The following is an 18,132-nucleotide window of genomic DNA, read 5'->3' on the forward strand; positions in this document are numbered from 1 at the left end:
GAGGAAAATTCTTAAGCCTCGTTTCGAGAATGAAAACATAATTAGCGATCGTGGGAAACTTGGAATATTTCTGAAGACAATTAGCTTACTAGATTTGGATCGAGCCCTTGTTTAATTAAGATATCATATATAATTTCAACAAATAATTTCTAATCAGTACGTTATCTTTGGATGAGTTTGTAAGAAGCATCTCGTTATCTTAACAAACTTCCTTCCTTCCGCATTTAGATAAATAAACTTTTCAGCTATTCAGATTTATTATTAAGTAACGCGCTTTATACAACAACTGATATCTTATCGAGAAAAAGTTGCACCGGCTACTTTTCAGTTCTAAAGCACTTCTATTTTCGCCTTCGTGCAAAACAACAAGGCTTACAGACTGGTTATAAGCCTAAATTCAACAACCTCTGTCCAATAATGATTCAGAATATTGAAGGTTGTTGATGGGTAAGACCATAAGTTCATAAGATACGTTCCATAAGTTTGTCACTGATTACAAACTGGAGCTTGTCATGAAGCGACGTAGGTCATAGATTCGAGGTAAAGCGACGCCTGGTGACTGGGCGCTGTCAAAGGCTTAGTACAGAATAAATAGGAAGATGGACTGCAATACCGCGTATAGTCAATTCTCGCTTCCGTCGTTCTCGAACTAGCTCTCACTTGTAAGTCTCTAGCATTACGAAGTATCGGACGTGTCATACTTATGAAACATATACTATAAACTTATGGTAAGACTAATTAACGGAGATACTCTATTCAATAAGGTCGACCTCTCTCAATAAGTACTAAGAATTTACCCCGTACGAGGTAAACAACATTTATTTATCCCAAAACACACTAACGAGGGATTGTGATAGAGTTTTGGTTGTACAAATTGGGAGTTGATTATTTCCGTTCAAACAAGATTAAGTTAAACAAGGGAACATTATTAACTGAGCATCTGCGTGAATTTAATGCCTTATCCTACAAATATTAAACAAATAATAACGCCTCCTCTATCTTTAGAATCGTTTTAAACCATAATTGAATGAATAATTTGAATATTCATGGAAAATTAACTTCATTCTTGCCTTTTGGCGAGTACACATCTTTCTAAAATTCGTACCCGTTAAATCGAGTAGTTTAAAACAAATAATAATATAAAATACGGTCTAACAAGGACGACGATGACGTAAATGTTGAATTAATGGCGACAACAACGCGACCAGTTCCGAAACTCTTAAATTAAAAATATCCCTAAGGATTTTCTTAATGGTTATAATGTTCCATTTTCCACTCCATAAAATTTAAGTATTTGAAAAAATTCTTAAAATTTTTGCAAAGCAATAATAAAAGTAAGTAATGTTCCAACTGGAAATAAAGCGTAAACTTTAAAGTTGAGCTTCTAGTCAACGACGTTAGTAATATTTTCTTCTTCATCTTTATCTTTTTACAAGCTGTATTTATAAAATACGAGATAAGACTAATATAATAGATAATGTAGATAAAAAACTGTCCACTTTAGTCTCTTAGAGATTGGATAAAAAGTACACGCAACCTTACGTTGTGATCTTTGAAAGTTCCTTACTCAATCCGCGAGGGCCTTCACCGCTAACACTAACGGTATTTGCAGTATTTTGGGAGTTACTTTCGATTCGTGGCTTTCCAACTGACCGTGGTGGAAAAAGTCAATCTATTTTTCAAGGCCCATGTTTTCTGGAGTTAAAAAAAAATATTCTAAAGCAAAATCTGTGGGTTAAGCGAGGGAAAGTCAGGAAGGGGTAGGAAGAACCTTCCAGGAACAGGACGGTAAAACTGGTCAGGCGGAAACGGAAATAGATGAACCTACGAGTCTCCTCCTCATCCGAAAGTTCTTGCTCTTACATAAACCTAACTTAACGTTTTTCGTTCCCAATTTCCGAGTGTGGTTATGTGGTATATACCGTCCCTAGATGACGAGAAAATGAAGGGTTTTTCCCTTTAGATAGCCAGGCCTAGCTTGAAGCTTCAAAATCGATTTAGTCGGTATTTTTCCAACCCAGTACCGGTACAGTCATTCAGAGCAGAGATTTCTAAAGGATAAACGGTGGTGGTGCTCTCTGCGGGTCATATTGACAAGATGACACAAAACGATATCAGATTCTTCTCTAAACGTAATCGAATCACAGAGAAACGGAGGCCAGCTTCATCGCGCCACGGACTATAAAAGAAAGTTTGCTTTTCCAATTTCGCATCACGCTTCACTCGAAAAGAAATGCCTTTCCTTTTTTTGGTGGGATGTTTGTATACAAAATACATCCGAGATGGGTTGGTTCTTTCCTTAAAAAAAATTGATTTGTACTGGGCCATTTATCCTGAGACTGTTGGTTTAGAGAAACAATGGGTTTATCCTGAATTTGCTAAACTCTGGAATCTCGAATGTTTTCCACGAGACACGGCGATATATCGCGGTGTGTGGGTTGTTTGTCTGGTGGCTCGAAGCCAATAAAGGAAAAGGTGGGAAGAAGATGGTAATGATGATACACAGGGTGGAAAATCATGTCGTCGGCGACCAGTCTGGACACTTCTCCTTAATAGTTCGTGTAAGGCAGGGGCAATTTATACGGAATTTACAGGCGCTAGAGGATAAGTCAAATCATAAGATATGTTCCATAAGTTTGTCGCTGGTTACTGAGAGCTTATCATGAAGTAACGTAGGTGAAAAGTCATAGATTCTGGTAAAGCGACGCCTGGTGAGGCGCTGTCAGAGGCTTATAGAGTAATGTCAGTTCTACTATGCAAACGTCATACCATAGAGTAGTGTCGGTAGAGGGGGGAGTAGACTGTGTATCCCTCCCTCTAGGCGCGCCTTTGTAAGAGGGGATACTGTACGCGCCTGGTAGGGGGGATGACACTTAGCTAAGAGATAGAAGGGTATGAGGTTTGCATACGTAGAACTGACATCTAGCTCTAGCTCAGTGTCATCCCCCCTACCAGGCGCGTACAGTATAGCCTCTTACAAAAGCGCGCCTAGAGGGAGGGATAAACAGTCTACTCCCCTCTCTACCGACACTACTCTATTACAGACTAAATTGGAAGATGGACTGCAAAACCGAGTGTAGTCAATTCTCGCGTCGTTCTCAGTAATTCTCTGGCATTATGATGTATAGGAAAGAGTTATACTTCTGGAATATACCTTGTAAACTTATAGCTAAATTAATTGTCGCCCTACAGGGATATGACTAAAGTCTTTGGGCCATTTGGTTTCTTCAATCAAAGATATATAGCTAGTGTTAATTTACTTTATCTCTCCTAGATCCTTTAAACCCAGTTACAAATTATAGCGTTGGGTGGTCACCACTACACAGCATAAGTTCATAAGATATGTTCCATAAGTTTGTCCCTGGTTACTGAGAGCTTGTCATGAGCTGACGTAGGTGGAATGTCATAGATTCCCGTAAAGCGACACCTGGTGAGGCGCTGTCAAAGGCTTAGTATAGACTAAATAGGAAGATGATTTGCAATTTAACCGAGTGTAGTCAATTCTCGCTTGTCGTTCTCAGACTACCTCTCAGTAAGTCTCTAGCATATAGGTAGTGTCATACTTATGGAACATACTTATAAACTTATGACACAGGTCATCAAGAAGCAAATGACTTCGACAACCTTAACTTCTGTAATTTAGGTTTAGAATTACGAATATCGCCTAAACTTTCCCCATCGGAACTACACGCTCCTTCTCGTACGCGTATAACTCTCCGACTATAATTTAGTTGGCTAATATAGTCATGGCAATAACCTTTTATCATAGGACGAAATGAAATTTCTTATGGGAGGGTGGGCATATCTTTTCTAGACGGCTATGAGATACTGGTGATAAAACGGCACTAGATTTCGAGTAAAATTAACGACCTTTTTTTAGCGAGATTTCAACTAAAACTGGTTCAATTTACTAAATCGAACTTTTTCGTGATAACTATTTTAAATTATACAGTTTATCAAAAACGATTAGAGAGCTTCTTACTCGTACGATATGATGTAAGTTACAAGATTAATTTTTATTTTTTCTTAACAATTTTTAACGCAATCACGTACTTATCCTTTGAACACCAGAAATTGTTTAAACTGTATGACCTAAATACTTTACCCGCAATTTTTATTTAAACGACATTAATCTCGTAACAGACGCGACCCTAACTAGGAAGTCTTCAAGCACTAACCGATAATACATTTTTTTTTACCCTCTCAACATTTAAAATAAATTGAGAATACTTAACAAATTTTTGAGATATGAAACCCGGTTATTACCGGTTTACATTACAATAACAAATAAGTTTTAACTTTTATCAGTTCGTAAAAGTCAAGACGACTAAAGAATAACAAATATGGCAAAAAATGTCTGATTTATTTTTAAAACCTCAAGGTTATATCAAATGCAAATAGAAAGTGGGGAAAAGGTGCACAGTATGAAATCTACGACGCTTATTCTCTTCTAAGTAAAGACAGTTTTCGTTAGCTCAGATGCAATAAAAATTTCATTTTAGTTATATTTGTTAATAGGTTTCAATTAAAATTCAATTCACGCTATCTTTGATTTGGAGAGACTTACGCAAGGTTCTAATTGATGGTAATATTTTCTTTCAATATAGCGTGGGTTGGTTCGGTCAGTATCGGCATGACGTTCCTCTTCTCGCCAGTGGCCAGTATATTGACGGACAAGTACGGTATTCAACGAATCGCTTTCATCGGTGGATTTATGGCTACAGCGGGAATGCTCCTAAGTTCATTCGTCAATAAAGTCGAAATCCTGTATCTGACCTACGGGGTCATTATGGGTACAGGCGCTTCCCTAGCCTACACTCCATCCCTGGTTATTCTGGGTCATTACTTCCAGGACCGCATTGGTCTGGTCAATGGCATCGTCACGGCCGGAAGTTCAGTCTTCACCATGGTCATGCCCTTGCTATTGAAACACTTGCTCAAAGTCATCGGGCTCAAACATACCCTTCAGGTAAGAACCAAGGCCTCAAGCGCAATGTACCCCAAGCTCCCAAATGATCCTTTGGCAATTTTCGTCCGCGAACACCTTAATTCCACGTTTCCGGGGTATTAGAGGAAATCAAGGCCTTGGACGGGTGTTGAATATCAACGTCATTTTTAAGGGCGGTTAAAATACTTTTCTCTTTGCAAGTATAATTATTACTTTGGAAAGTTAGGGAGACTAAAGCGTTTTTCAAGCTAATCTACCCACAAGGGGCTGGTCACTCCATGCTAGAAAGATAACGGGCGTGTGTAAAGGGAATCTGTGGAATGTCTGAGTAATTAACCCCTCAACCGCATCGCGATTCACCAAGGATAAGCGGAAGGAAAGGGATAAAAATTGTATAAAATATCTGTCAAAAGAAACTTTAGACTGACAACAGATGTTTCCATTCCTCCGTTACGAAAGAAATCACTAGCTTCCTTTAAGCTTCCTGGTTGTTAGAAAAATTGGTCCCTCCCCTCTCATATTTTTTTATATAAAACCGCTTCCCGTGGGTCTGGAACTCGTGGTGAATTGGTGATTTTAGAATTTTGTTGCTAGGCTGAATCGCTAAGCGACGACCATCAGTTGATCCCTGTTTTCCCAACCTTCAAGATACCAAAACCGTAACGCGAAATTGAAAGGAATCTACAGTTAAAAAAAATGTTGGGACTAAGCATCTAAGCAATAAAGGACAACCGAGTGATAAGAAAAAATCCCTTTGTCGGCATTTTAACCAAAACCAATAAGAGTCTCGTTTTACTCAACAAAAACATTTTTATAAATAAATAATGCAGCATCAACTCGATCCACTCGAATAAAATAAGATAAAGAATTTTTTTTGGTTTTTCGATGGCTTCATGAATTTTAATGTGTCTTGGGATTCTTGGAAAACTGAGCTACTTCAAAATATTTTGAAATGGCTTAGGGAGAATATCGCTCAAAATGTTGTTATTATGACAAAACAAATGTCCTCCTAAGTATTGTGGTGTAATAGCCCTACGGGTGTTTGGGCTCGTGGTTTAACAGAACTCGGGGCTTACAGAGCTTTAATAATAATAAATGAATAAAACCATAAGTTCATACGATATGTTCCATAAGTTTATCACAGGTTAATGAAAGCTTGTCATGAAGTGTCGTAGGTGAAACCTAATAGACTCTCGTGAAGGCAGGGGGTGAAGGGACGCCTGGTGAGGCGCTGTCAAAGGTTTAGTACAGACTAAATAGTAAGATTGACTGCAAAACCGCATGTTTCTGGCTTGGATCTCGAACTAGCTCTCAGTAAGTCTCTAGCATTACGAAGTATAGGTAGCGTCATACTTAGGAAACATAACTTATAAACTTATGCAGAAACTAATAGCATTGAAAAACTTCAACAATATCGTTTCTTTGAAAATTGTAAGTCACAATGATTAGTTCATAGCCTCTGTATAAGACCGCGGGGCAGCTCAGAAACTGGTAACTCTAATCCACAATACGTCCCTAACTAGGAGCTGCATAGGAAAATCCGATAAAGCCCTAAGATAAGTAAACACCCAATAAAACAATCCTAAAAGAAAAAAACCGTTTCCAGGTTCTGGCAGCTATGATGGCGATGGTCATGGTATGCGCGTTAACTTTCAGGCCCCAATTACCAACGCCCAGTAATACGCCCAGCGGCAGATACTCGTCATTAACGCCGGAAAAAAGGGTAAAGATCAATGTTCTAACAGTTTATCTAGCTTAGCGAGTGTAGATGTAGATGAAAGTTTTCCCTTTCTTTCATTATTTGAACAGGACAAAGAAGACTCCAATTGCTGCAAACAGTTCTTCGGCAGTTTCTTGAGCGTTGATATCTGGAAGAACAAACGATACGTCCTTTGGGTCTTCGCTATACCGATGGCGCTTTTCGGATACTTTGTGCCATACGTCCATTTGGTAAGAGAAAGATAAACTTGTTAGGTACAAGCAAATACGGTGTTGAGCTCCTATTTGAACAATTGTCTTCCCGTTTTACTTTCTTTCTATCTACTTCTTAAGATTAAGCACGTCCAAATAATCCTTCCGGAAAGCAACGGAGAAATACTAGTGACGTGTATCGGTTTAACTTCCGGTATTGGCAGAATCATATTCGGAAAGATTGCCGATTTCAAGAGGGTTAATCGAATTCATTTGCAACAAGTGAGTTTTTAGAGGAACACGAATTTCCACTTCTTGCTATACTGATTATCATTGGCGCAGATTTCCTTCCTGTCAATTGGAATATTGACCATGTTATTGGTAGTCGCGAAACAGTTTCCGGTTCTAATCATTATGTGCCTCTTTCTGGGACTATTCGATGGTTGTTTCATTTCATTGTTGGGTCCCATCGCGTTCGACATTGTCGGAAACGAAGGGGCTTCGCAAGCTATTGGATTTCTTTTGGGTTTTTGTTCCATCCCATTAACAGTTGGCCCACCCATAGCTGGTGCGTTACTAATCGAGTTCGCTTTAATTGGGTTGTACAGTTACTTGAAACATTTTTCATTCGTACAGGATTCATGTTCGATCATCTTGGTAATTACACGGCTGCCTTCTTAGCCGCGGGAGCCCCACCAATCATAGGAGCAGCCCTTATGTGTCTAATACACAAAATATCTTTCGACGTAAGCATAAAAAATCTTTTATCGAAAATTAAAATAATAAAAAAAAGTCCTTGAAAGATGGAAATCTTAAAAGGGCGTAAACTATATAAATAAGTAACCCATCAATTATTTTGACTTATGATAATTTAAAAAAAATAGTGTTTTAAAGGCCGACTTTCATCGAAAAGAGTTCTAGCGAACTGAAAACCGTGCATCGAGACTAACAATGGACCGACCGTGCCGCTTTTCGAATCCCCGCTAGGGTAAAAGATGGAAGGGTTCTAGCTAACTGAAAGCCGTGCAATGTGGTTCTAGCGAACTGAAGATACACAATAGACTGAGAATTTCCTTCAGGGGAAAGCAAAAATTCGAGAGGAAATAAATTGAAAAGGATTTCATTTGTTCATCTTCAGTTCGCTAGAACCACATACACCTAAAAATAAATTCATTCAAAATTTACAACGGCCATACGAGTTTCTAAACCGGGCTTTCACGAATGAGGGGTGATCTTATTGGTTCGCTTAGAAATGCGCTGAGGCAGAATTTTAGTGTCAGAATGTTTTCAGCCAATGAAAAAATGTCACCTTTGAGTTTGTATTTCTGTTCACTAGATGGCGCTTGCTTCATTTTCAATTTGCCCCTTAACGGGCGTATATATGTGGCCAGCTTGTTTATTTTATTTTTAGGTCTATTGCACGGCTTTCAGTTAGAACTCTTCCAACTTTTGCCCCAGCGGGGATTCGAAAATCGGCACGGTCGCTTCATTGTTATTCTCGATGCTCGGTTTTCAGTTCGCTAGAACCCTTTTCGATGGAAGTCGGCCTTTAACAGCTATCATTTTAAACTGAATTAATTAAAACCAAACCACTAAAAAGAAATATCATTAAGCTTTGAACGGGAAACTAATAAGCCCTCTTAAAACTTTAACCTTTTCCGAATAAACTGAAACTCAATCATATACTTATAAAAGCGCGAACTAATGCTAAAGAAAATTTTTGAAAACAAAACATAAATTTACCTAAAGAATTTAAAGTCAGCAAAAATTACGCAGAACTAGCTACTTTTTTTAAAACACCTAATTAACAAAAGTTTTTTAAACATATTTAATAACAGGTTTGTCCGCATTATCATCCTGATCACGATCACCACCACCATCATCATCACCACTTACATCACCATCCCGACATTCTTGTTCATAACGGATCGAGCAAGGAGAGAATAACGGAAGACGCCCTTCCCGAGGAGAAACAAAAACTAGTCGCCAGTAAGATTACATTATATATTCATAACATATCTATCAAAACTTCAGATATAAACCTCGTGTAGAAAAATTATTTTGAATACCAAATGAGTGTAGAGGTTTGACATTTTTACTCAGTAGCTAGATTTTAATCTCGACAAAATGTTATAAAGTAGAATGAAAAAATCTATCAAAGAGACCAAAAAAAAATGGTATACAGGGGTAGAATTTGTAACTTTCTGTATATATGTATGTATAAACCAGGCTTGAATACGAAGGAACTAAAAATCCTTCAACCGTCTACCGAAGAGAATAAATTAGAGCGACAAAGTACTACTACCAATGACATTCGAACAAGCCCGAGTAAAGACGGTAAATGTGTTCAAAAACGATTTTGTGCCTGGCGATCTTGATCACGTGAAACGATTCCATAAATTTAATCAACCAATCAACCCCGAGGGAACGTTTAAACTATTAGAATTGACTGTCAGTCTGTCACAAAGCTGGGCAATTAAATATAAAATTCAAACAGAATCTCAGTTATACGTTCCCCAATGTCAAATCATGGACTTGGACAGTGGATTATAGAGGACCAGAATTCGCTAGCCCTAAACAGTACCACAAGTTTATCATGCATGATAAACTTATGACAGTACAGAACTCTCTTCCCTAGAGCAACCAATTAGATCGATAGAGGATACTCACGGGGTATCAGAGGAAAAACGGTCACTGTCTAAGGTCGTTGGTACCAAGCGATGTTTGGGCCTTTTCACGCTCTCTTCAACACTTAGCTTCTTATCCAAACCCACCCAGGGCCGTCGAGAGAGCTTGCGGGCCCCCAAGGAAAATGACGAAAGCACGGGTGCCCATCAAGACAGCCCTACAGGTGGCACGGGCCCAGAGAAAGCTGACCGAATTGCCCCCCCCCCTACCCTCTCTCATCGGCCCTGCGCCCACCATTATGATATTTCTTTGGTGGCCTTGAAAGATGATATCGGCTGATCGGTAAACAGGACCCACAGGGTAACAAAATCGCTTGGCTTAGCTGGTCCCCATAGTTCATCGTCCATGGTCAAATCGAGGGGCTGGTCACGTTTACGTTAACGGTTTTACGCGAGAAAAGTTATTTTTTTTCCTGAGAAGTTGGACGCGGAGAAATTTCTTTGGAATCGATTCACATTGCATGGTGGCTTGCCTATAGTACACGCACAACCCCTGCAGTAGAAATCACCCTAAATTTGCACCAATCGCCATATAACATTTCACTTTGGCATTGAAAACCACGCTACAGTTTTAAATCGATTAACAATTTTTCACTTATAAATTGGATTAGTTTCACAAGGTTTTACACTAACGATATTTATAAGATGATTTGAATTCGGTAGAACTAAAAAAACGTACAGGGGTATTTGTATTCTATAGGTTTTTTATTTTTTGAATTCAATGTATTCAATTAGGCAATGTTCCGAAATACGCAGAGGAAAACGAGTCAAGAAATTTATCAATCTGAATTTTTGTTTGAAAGGTTGGTAAAATAAAAAGAGAAAAAAGTATAGCTAACCATTCCCCTAAAATAAAAATTATACTAAAAACTAACACAATATTTAGGTGACCCTTCTTAAGTACTGTCAAACTGTTTCTTTTATACACTAATAACGCGACAATTAAAATCATCTCAATCAGAAATTTAAATGGTTTTAATTGAGGCCATGGTTATTATTTGATTGATTCGCTAATCGAAATCTAATAAAATTTTATTCGCGAAACCAATATAAGAAAGGTCAAGGTAAAGCCTTACAAAAATATATTAAAGGGAGAGTTAAAGTAACGTCAAAATACGAGAACAACTAGGAAGTTACAGCTCGAATCTTTACACATAGTTTTCACCACAAGAGGTTAATACCATCCCCCCAAAATAAGCCACTAAGAGGGAAAGACAAGAGGGTAAAACTTTGCCTTCCATCTCGCTTTTGAGATTGCGTAGAGACGGCAGGGGATCAAACCCCCTACTGATTTTTACGTCGAAAGGCGGCAAGAGAGTTTAGTTTGTATGTTCAAGCTGAAAGAGGGGGGGAATTTCTCTCGCCCCTTTTAGCGAAAACTATTCTGTGGACTGATTCGAACGAGTTCAGCCTCACTTTAAAACTCTCAAAGAGCTATCTCTATCTGACTCTCTATATATATGTTATTTCAACTTCCCCTTATTATCATTTATCGGGGTCTTGGCTACACGATACGCGGAAACGATATCGATTGACTGGCTTCAATAAAAACCTTTTTCGGGATAAGTCATTAGGCCCGGCTTCGAAACTGAGAGTGTCTGATTGAGAGATTAATTAATAAAATCGCGGGGGCTCGTATTCCCAATTAATCAATTACTTATCATTCCTTCATTAACCCAGACTTAATTAATCTAACGATATCCTTTTTCTTTTTTTGCTCGTCTGACGCGATTTCTAGATTACCAATCGCGTAACAGCAACGTTATATTGGAAGACGTAATATGGGAGAAGAGACCGTCGGCAACTTTGACCAACGGAACGTTCTTTCGTAACGTTAAAAATATCGCTCCAATTTACGCGTCGAATAATTGCAAAGATCGCGATAAAAGACCGTATACTTTTGGTGGTGTCGGAAGTGGTGGTAGTGGACACAAATCCGGCAGACCCGAAGCCGGAATATGTTTATTAGAACGCGAATCGAGCGTGTGATATTTCAAAAACGTTTTTTTTTCAAATATATAAAAACATATATATTTTATAATAAAAAAATGAAATAAATAATTATAAGAAATCGCGATTTAAAAACTGAATATATTAAAATTTTAAGGAACTTATAGTAGTGTTGAACAGGTTGTAACTAAAGAAAATGGTGTTATAGTTAATAGATTACCGTAGCGCGGCCAAGTTTGACTTAATAATAATATTATTAAGAAAAATAATATAATAAATATTCAAATAAAAAAAATTGGGTCGAGAAGATTAATGATAGACTCTTCCCTTTTTTTTGAACTCTTGTTAACAAAAGGACTTTTTCTTTCAAGTCCATATTGTCAAGTACATACATTATTGTTAAAGACTGATGATATCAGGAAGGACTATACTTAAGAAAATTGTTCAAGTTTAAAAAAAAGAAAAAAGACTGATGTACGAATAATGAGTGGTGCGCGAATGCTTAATTACGCGTTTCCGGGCCAAATTTATCCTAATAAATTTCTTGTTCGATAAATGTGCATCGTTTATTTGGTACATTAAGGATTTGTAAAAAAAAAAAGTTACGAATGTCCGACCCCTCGAATATAAACGACACTCAAAATTCCACCCATTAAAATGCCAAATATCCGACCCCTCAAATGAAAATTCCGTTAAATTGCAAATGGCCGAACACTTCAAATTTACGCGAAACGCCGATTAATCTTATTTTTAATAAAATTGCGTAATTGACACTTAACCCTTCCCAATTTACTTAAACCCTTTCCTAGGGTTTAAGTAAATTGCGTAAGAAATTTGAGTTGATGAATTTAGATTATCAAAGGCTTACACTTACCATAAAAGATTCAGCCGGCTCAGATCATTCCGCACGTTGACACATAATAGACCATTTCGATGTAGCTTAGAGAAAAATACACGGGGGTAAAACTTTGCCTTCCATCTCGCTTTTTCACGCCTGCACTGTCGTCTTTTGTATCACGAGTTGCGCAGAGACGGCAACGTATCAACCCCTTGTATGTTGCTTACCAAAGTTACCACCATCATGGCCTCTTTGGGGGAGGGGCGGGCATCTCTCAAATACGAAAAGTAGATTGCGCCATCTTGTGTAACAAGTGGTAAGCATCACCGAAGTTCGCGGCTTTCGCGCCTTTTTCAGATTCTTTTCCCGTTAGGCTTAGCGTATAAAGAAATATTTCTGCATTCGCATTAATTACGCAGCAATACCTTTATATTAATTTCTTTTTACGTTCCTCATTGTGAATACGACCAAATAAAATCTGAATGATTCACTATATATCTACTTAACTGGCATTAAACTAAATCTCACGGTTTCTTTCACAAAAAAATGGCCGCCATTACACAAATGATCGGGGGGGGGGGGCCGTCACGCGTCAGACCGCCAATGCCCCACTACCCACACAAGTTCTTTGGCGCCAAATTTCCGCCAACATGATAAACGACGCGTTCTCGCGAGTTAATAATTGTTTTAAATAAATAGCTCAATTCTGAATGTTGGAGACTTCCGATTATTCACTGAAAACAACACTTTAATATAAAATTTCGTAGATATATAAATAATTTTAAAAACGTTTCTTTTATATAATATTTTTGCCACTAGTACAAAATATATTATTTAACACAAAGAAACCCGCGTACATTTGTAATGAATTTTTCGCACTTGTTTTTAAAAAGTGTTCGGTTATGTCTATCCAAATTAAAATTAACATTTTGAGTTAATTCGTTGAAAGCTTCCACCAATCTCTGAGCAGATACCGCTTCCGTCTGAGAATTTATTAGAGCTTGCACTAATTCCTTGAACTTTTCCTGCATTAACAGAATTAAGATCGCGTTAACGCTAATTAATTTTGATAATAATTCTTACTTGAAAACAACAGATAAGGGTGAAAAGTGTGCTGGTGGCCGTCAAAGTCAGTGCCGAATCTAGCGATTCCAATACCACCATATCAAAAACCAACTGAAATTAAATTTAAACACAATTAATCAATTAATAACGTAATTAAACTAGAAATTTTTAATTTACATACTTTTAGAAAAGGTTCAATCGCCAAATAGACGGGTTGCCCCTCCATATTTTGTTTCTTAACATGTTCACCCAAAACTGATAAAAAATCTAGAGATAGGTTTGTGACTTCCGCTGTAAAACTTCAGAAAACAATCGTAAAATTAAACTAACTAAAAAACAATTAAGTCGCGCGGCTTTCGTTCATAGTTCATAGTTCATACCCATTTAAACCTAACTGCACAGACATTAATAGCATCTTAAAAAGATCCGGAGGTAGAGCGCAAATTTTATTAGGGTAAATCTCGCAAATGAACGTAATTAGCTTGTAATATTGCAAGCATAGACTCGGAAACTGCAATAGAATGATGAATGGTAAAGTAATTAACGCGTTTAAGAGTTTTAAACGCATTAATTTAATTACTTTGAGGAGTTCCGTCGTCATCATAGGCATAATAATGTGAAGTCCGCCTAAAGCAACATCGGCAGCCAGAATTGTAGAGTCTCTATCGTCATTATTATTATCTAGATTAAAAACTACAACTTGATTTCCTTCAGCACCAATTAAAAGTCCTTAAATTCATTCAAAAGAATTATAAGAACCGCATTTTTCAAAAAAATTAATGAAAACCAATAGAAAAGTACTAACGAGGAATTGGATTTCTCGGGGAAAAGTCTATAAAATCTTTTGAAAGTAGATCGGATAAAAGCTGCATCAAAACCAGTATATCCTGATATTGCTCTTCTTCCGCATTTGCCTCCCTACTGAGTCGACCAACATTATGTTTAGCGTAAATTTCAATCATGTTTAAGCAACATTTATAAAGATTTTTCGAGTCTTCCTGATTCAAGAAATATAGGATCCTTTTCGCGGCTGTACAAAAAAATTGGAAGACGCTGCCAACCACGTTACTGAAATTGTGGTAGACATCGACCAGTTTAACAAGGTCATTCATGACGGGCAATAAAAAGGGGAAAAGTCGAGGTAGATTTTGAATTGTGCAACCGTCAGCCACTCCGATGAAACACTCAATGAGATCTAGAACTTGCGATTTAACAACCTCAGTCTGAAAGGTTTGTTGAAACGTATCACTGTATAAAACTGATTTAAATCTTTCCCTTAGAGGTTCCAAAAGCTGAAAACAAACGACAAGTTTCCAAAATTATAATCTTGAATTATCATAACGCGTTAATTCCCCTACATCGTTCCAATATTGATCCTTCTTTTCAGTATCTTTATTGGCAGTTCCGACAATCACTAAAGCTTTTAAAACAGCTTTTCTAGCGGCAGTCGGTAGAGAGGAATAACTATGAGTAGATTGTTTCTTAATAATTGTGTTTAAACCTTCGCAAGAGACGGCTCTGTTGCCTCTTTCAATATTATTTAACACGGCAACGAGAGTTATCGCAGTTTCGGTAGCTAATTTTTGTTCGGCCCCCCAAAGAGAGAGATTGGCTTCTAATTTTTCCAATAGGAAATTAAGCACGAATAATCCAGCTTCCGAATCTCGTCCAAACGCGGCTGTTAAGGTCATACTAAGCTAGAAATGTAAATATTCAAATTAAACGCGAATTATTGTTGAAATAACTATAAAAAAATATTAACTACCTCGGAATAGAAACTCTCGTTAGGTAGTAAATACGTCACCGTCCATCTTTGAATAAACCAAACTAATGTTAACGCGAGTTCGGGACTAAGTAAATGCGCTAAATTCGCCTGCAACGCTCTCTTCTCAACTTCGCACATGCGCATAACTGAGGAAATAACGCGAACTATATTATCGGAGGACGTTTCGGCACCAGGAATATCGGCCACACGATGTCCGGGAGAGGCTAAAACTCTTAGAGTCGCGTCCATATTGACGTTTGACGCCTGTTGAATGCAATATCTCGTCACTTCACTCGGAATCAAAGCAGTCTCGCCTTCACTAAGGGGACATAAAATGTGCCCTAAAATGGAAGAAAATCAAATTCAAGATCGCTTCCGCGAGAATTAAGAAACAACTAGAGTATCACCTATGATTAAAGTTAGCCAATGAATATCTTCATTTAAAGACTCTAAAATAGCAGAGTCACTAACAGTCATGACTTCGCGTTGAATCCTTTGCAAATGACTATGCAAAGCGCTAACGCGATCCTCCATTAATTTGGTCAATAAAGGAATGCAATGGTCAAGCATTTGTCGTCCCAATAATCCTAAAAATGACCTTAACGTCAACTCAATACCCTACCTAACAATTAAACAACTGAAATAAAATTTATACCGATAACAGCAAGCTGATCCTTAAATTTTGATCTATCATCTTCCTCGATTTCGTCTATTTCTTTATTATCGAGATCATCCCCACTCTAACGCGTAAATGAAATTAAACTGATTTCTGCGGAAGACAGAGACGGTGAAAAAAAACCTTACTAAACTACGAGTGCCATCAGGAGGAGCAATATGACACTTGAGGTAATGATTAAATATTTGTATGGCTCCTTGACGAATACAATCTGGAGGAAAATGTTGTATGTCCTGAATCATCGTCATCCAAGCATCCAAAATATGTTCAAAAGCCTCCATATAAACTTGACTATCTTTGTGAAGCTAAACAACAATATACTGTTAACAATGCTTTGCTTTAGGTCTATTTAATCTATTTCTCATCAGGATTTATACCGCTTCTTCTTTGGCGGCATTTTCAGCGAAAAAACAAGTAAGACGCGTTAATTGCGCTATATAAGTCTGTACAACTTCAGCTGGAAACGTTGGCACCAATATACCCGGTGGAAAAAATAAACCTAAACGACTGATGATGTTGGACAAGTTCAAAGCTTCGTATTCGTAGGGTTCCATCCTTAAAATCAATGTTTAATCAAAACAAAGTGATTTACACTTTGAGTATTGAAAATACCCTATCAACATTTGAAGAAGGCCATCCATAAACCACGACAGATAGAGTTTTCGATCTTCATCATTGCTCATTAAAGCCCCATTAAGAGATGCCAACTGATTTAGACATTGCAAGCAATGATGACAAAGGTCGGGTATACTTCTTAATTGCCTATGAAGCTATAAAAATTTAAAATTTGTATTTCTAAGTCTCGAGAGTTCCTACGGGATGTTTCGTTTACATTAAAGAAAAGTTGAACAACATCCTTGTTTTGTAATAGAACTTCTTTCCATTCTAGGGTAGGCCTGAGTGTTGGGTATTGTTGAGCTTCAAAAAGACCGATCAACTTTCGAGGTACTGAAATCTTAACTCGTTAGAAAAAAAAAACTGATCCATTTTTAGTTACTGACGAAGGTTGTATCTTACAAAGCATAGAAAACTGAAAATTCCAGGTTAAAACTTGTTCAGCAATAAGGAGGAACTTTTTTAATAAAGCGCAGGCATCGGGTGGAATGGGTAAACTTAGTTTGGCCAATTCACTCAGCCCTTGCAGACAATATTGAAATATTCGTTTCAAATCTGTTGTCTATTAAAATTCTCACTTAGTACTACAAAATATCAAGTTGCCAATGATTGAATTAGTACTTCAAATTTTTTCTTAGCAACCAGATGAACTTCCCAAGTAAGTCCAACATCGCTCGATCTAGTAGTACTTGAATATTCATTTAATAATGCAGTGAGGATTGAACAACCGATGGTTTGCTTTGACGAAACGAGAATGCATGTTCATTACATTTCTAAAAGCTATTTTAAGATGGGATCAATTTATTATACCAGGCTTGGATTTCCACTACTAATGAGTTGAGACACTTCTTCAAGAACTTTTTGTATCACGACTCCTCCTACTTCGACTCCGCTTCTTTTTACCATGATGGCAACCACTAGAACTAATTGTTCCCTGACATAACTTGCCAACCCCGGATTACGCATTACGTATTGTAACAAATAAGACCTTAAAGACTCTCTATTCTCAGCGGCTAAAAGACTCCATTCACGAATAATGGCATTTTTCAATAACGATGCGGCTTGGAAAAGAACGTATTCGACTTTGCTGGTTTCTAATATAACTCGGCAAAGTTCGAATGGGGATTTGGACTTTTGAAAGTTCAAAAAGACCGTTTCAGCGGCTCTTCTTTGCTCCAGAGTTACAATATTCGGCGGAGCCTAAGTGCATGGTGAATTTGAGGATACATACATACTCAATAAACATAGTAAAAAATTTCATACTTACCAATAAAATTTGTGCCATTGATTCCAGTTCTTGAATAATACTTAAATCAGCCATTTTTTAGATGATTTATCACAAGATTATAATATTCAGGAATGACAAATTGACAATTAAGTGGGGGGGGGTGAAATACCGCTTGTTTGTTGTTTACACACTTGAGTTACCAGTTACCACACAACACAGCTACAGGCAAAGAAATTATGCACTGTCCGTCACATTACATAAAAAAATAAAATTAACTACTGAAAACGGTGTGATTATCTAACTACATCAACATAAATTTTGGTATTTTTCCCCAAATATGTATTAATTTTGATGATTAAAAATGCAAATTTTTCGACCAGCACTTGAAATGGCATACACCACACCGTACTTCCACAGGGCTGCCAGTCTTGACCTTACTCACTCAGCCA

General features: G+C 37.5%; 2 protein-coding genes and 1 long non-coding RNA gene across 5 annotated transcripts in view; 1 reads left to right on the plus strand and 2 right to left on the minus strand.

The window, feature by feature from the left end:
- The window catches only part of LOC149661195 (monocarboxylate transporter 10-like), a 32,990-nt gene extending 20,938 nt beyond the window's left edge, over positions 1 to 12,052 (plus strand). Inside the window, exons 2-11 of one of the 3 annotated variants that reach the window (XM_089842634.1) lie at positions 4,608 to 4,969; positions 6,555 to 6,671; positions 6,758 to 6,898; positions 7,001 to 7,141; positions 7,202 to 7,427; positions 7,496 to 7,605; positions 8,698 to 8,848; positions 9,089 to 9,196; positions 10,282 to 10,349; positions 11,285 to 11,413. In XM_089842634.1, coding sequence (XP_089698760.1) covers positions 4,608 to 4,969; positions 6,555 to 6,671; positions 6,758 to 6,898; positions 7,001 to 7,141; positions 7,202 to 7,427; positions 7,496 to 7,605; positions 8,698 to 8,848; positions 9,089 to 9,196; positions 10,282 to 10,334 — 1,409 coding nt within the window. In that variant the 3' untranslated portion in view covers positions 10,335 to 10,349; positions 11,285 to 11,413. Of the gene's footprint in view, positions 1 to 4,607; positions 4,970 to 6,554; positions 6,672 to 6,757; positions 6,899 to 7,000; positions 7,142 to 7,201; positions 7,428 to 7,495; positions 7,606 to 8,697; positions 8,849 to 9,088; positions 9,197 to 10,281; positions 10,350 to 11,284 lie in introns of all 3 variants that reach the window. The other 2 variants (XM_089842635.1, XM_089842633.1) reach the window with 2 other exon arrangements.
- LOC149661196 (uncharacterized) overlaps positions 1 to 12,543 on the minus strand; it is a 33,287-nt gene extending 20,744 nt beyond the window's left edge. The window contains exon 1 of the long non-coding RNA XR_016368805.1: positions 12,371 to 12,543. This is a non-coding gene — a long non-coding RNA (uncharacterized LOC149661196). The remainder of the gene's footprint in view (positions 1 to 12,370) is intronic.
- A 567-nt stretch (positions 12,544 to 13,110) lies between these two features.
- On the minus strand, positions 13,111 to 18,093 carry LOC149661197 (exportin-4-like). Its single transcript, XM_089842625.1, has 18 exons — positions 17,723 to 18,093; positions 17,266 to 17,655; positions 17,077 to 17,193; positions 16,858 to 17,017; positions 16,673 to 16,788; positions 16,453 to 16,610; positions 16,218 to 16,395; positions 15,969 to 16,145; positions 15,820 to 15,904; positions 15,572 to 15,751; positions 15,165 to 15,505; positions 14,758 to 15,096; positions 14,205 to 14,691; positions 13,980 to 14,128; positions 13,780 to 13,910; positions 13,581 to 13,698; positions 13,418 to 13,510; positions 13,111 to 13,359 (listed from the first exon to the last, which is right to left on the minus strand). Exons 1-18 carry the CDS (start codon positions 17,774 to 17,776, stop codon positions 13,165 to 13,167), a joined length of 3,468 nt encoding a protein of 1,155 aa, XP_089698751.1. The 5' UTR covers positions 17,777 to 18,093; the 3' UTR covers positions 13,111 to 13,164.
- Between the last annotated feature and the right edge of the window lie 39 nt (positions 18,094 to 18,132).

This window comes from Phalangium opilio, unplaced genomic scaffold, assembly GCF_054372755.1.
Source record: "Phalangium opilio isolate 3A_F unplaced genomic scaffold, DU_Popi_V2 ptg000070l_1, whole genome shotgun sequence".
NCBI lineage: Eukaryota > Metazoa > Arthropoda > Arachnida > Opiliones > Phalangiidae > Phalangium > Phalangium opilio.

Bases quoted from the DNA above. Each gene is read 5' to 3' on its own strand.
- LOC149661197 (XM_089842625.1), bottom strand. From the start codon at position 17,776: ATGGCTGATTTAAGTATTATTCAAGAACTGGAATCAATGGCACAAATT. The intron at 16,396-16,452 runs GTATTTTCAATA...ATTGATTTTAAG, and splicing joins CTTCTTCAAATGTTGATAGG to GATGGAACCCTACGAATACG. The intron at 15,506-15,571 runs GTGATACTCTAG...CTTCCATTTTAG, and splicing joins TTGGCTAACTTTAATCATAG to GGCACATTTTATGTCCCCTT.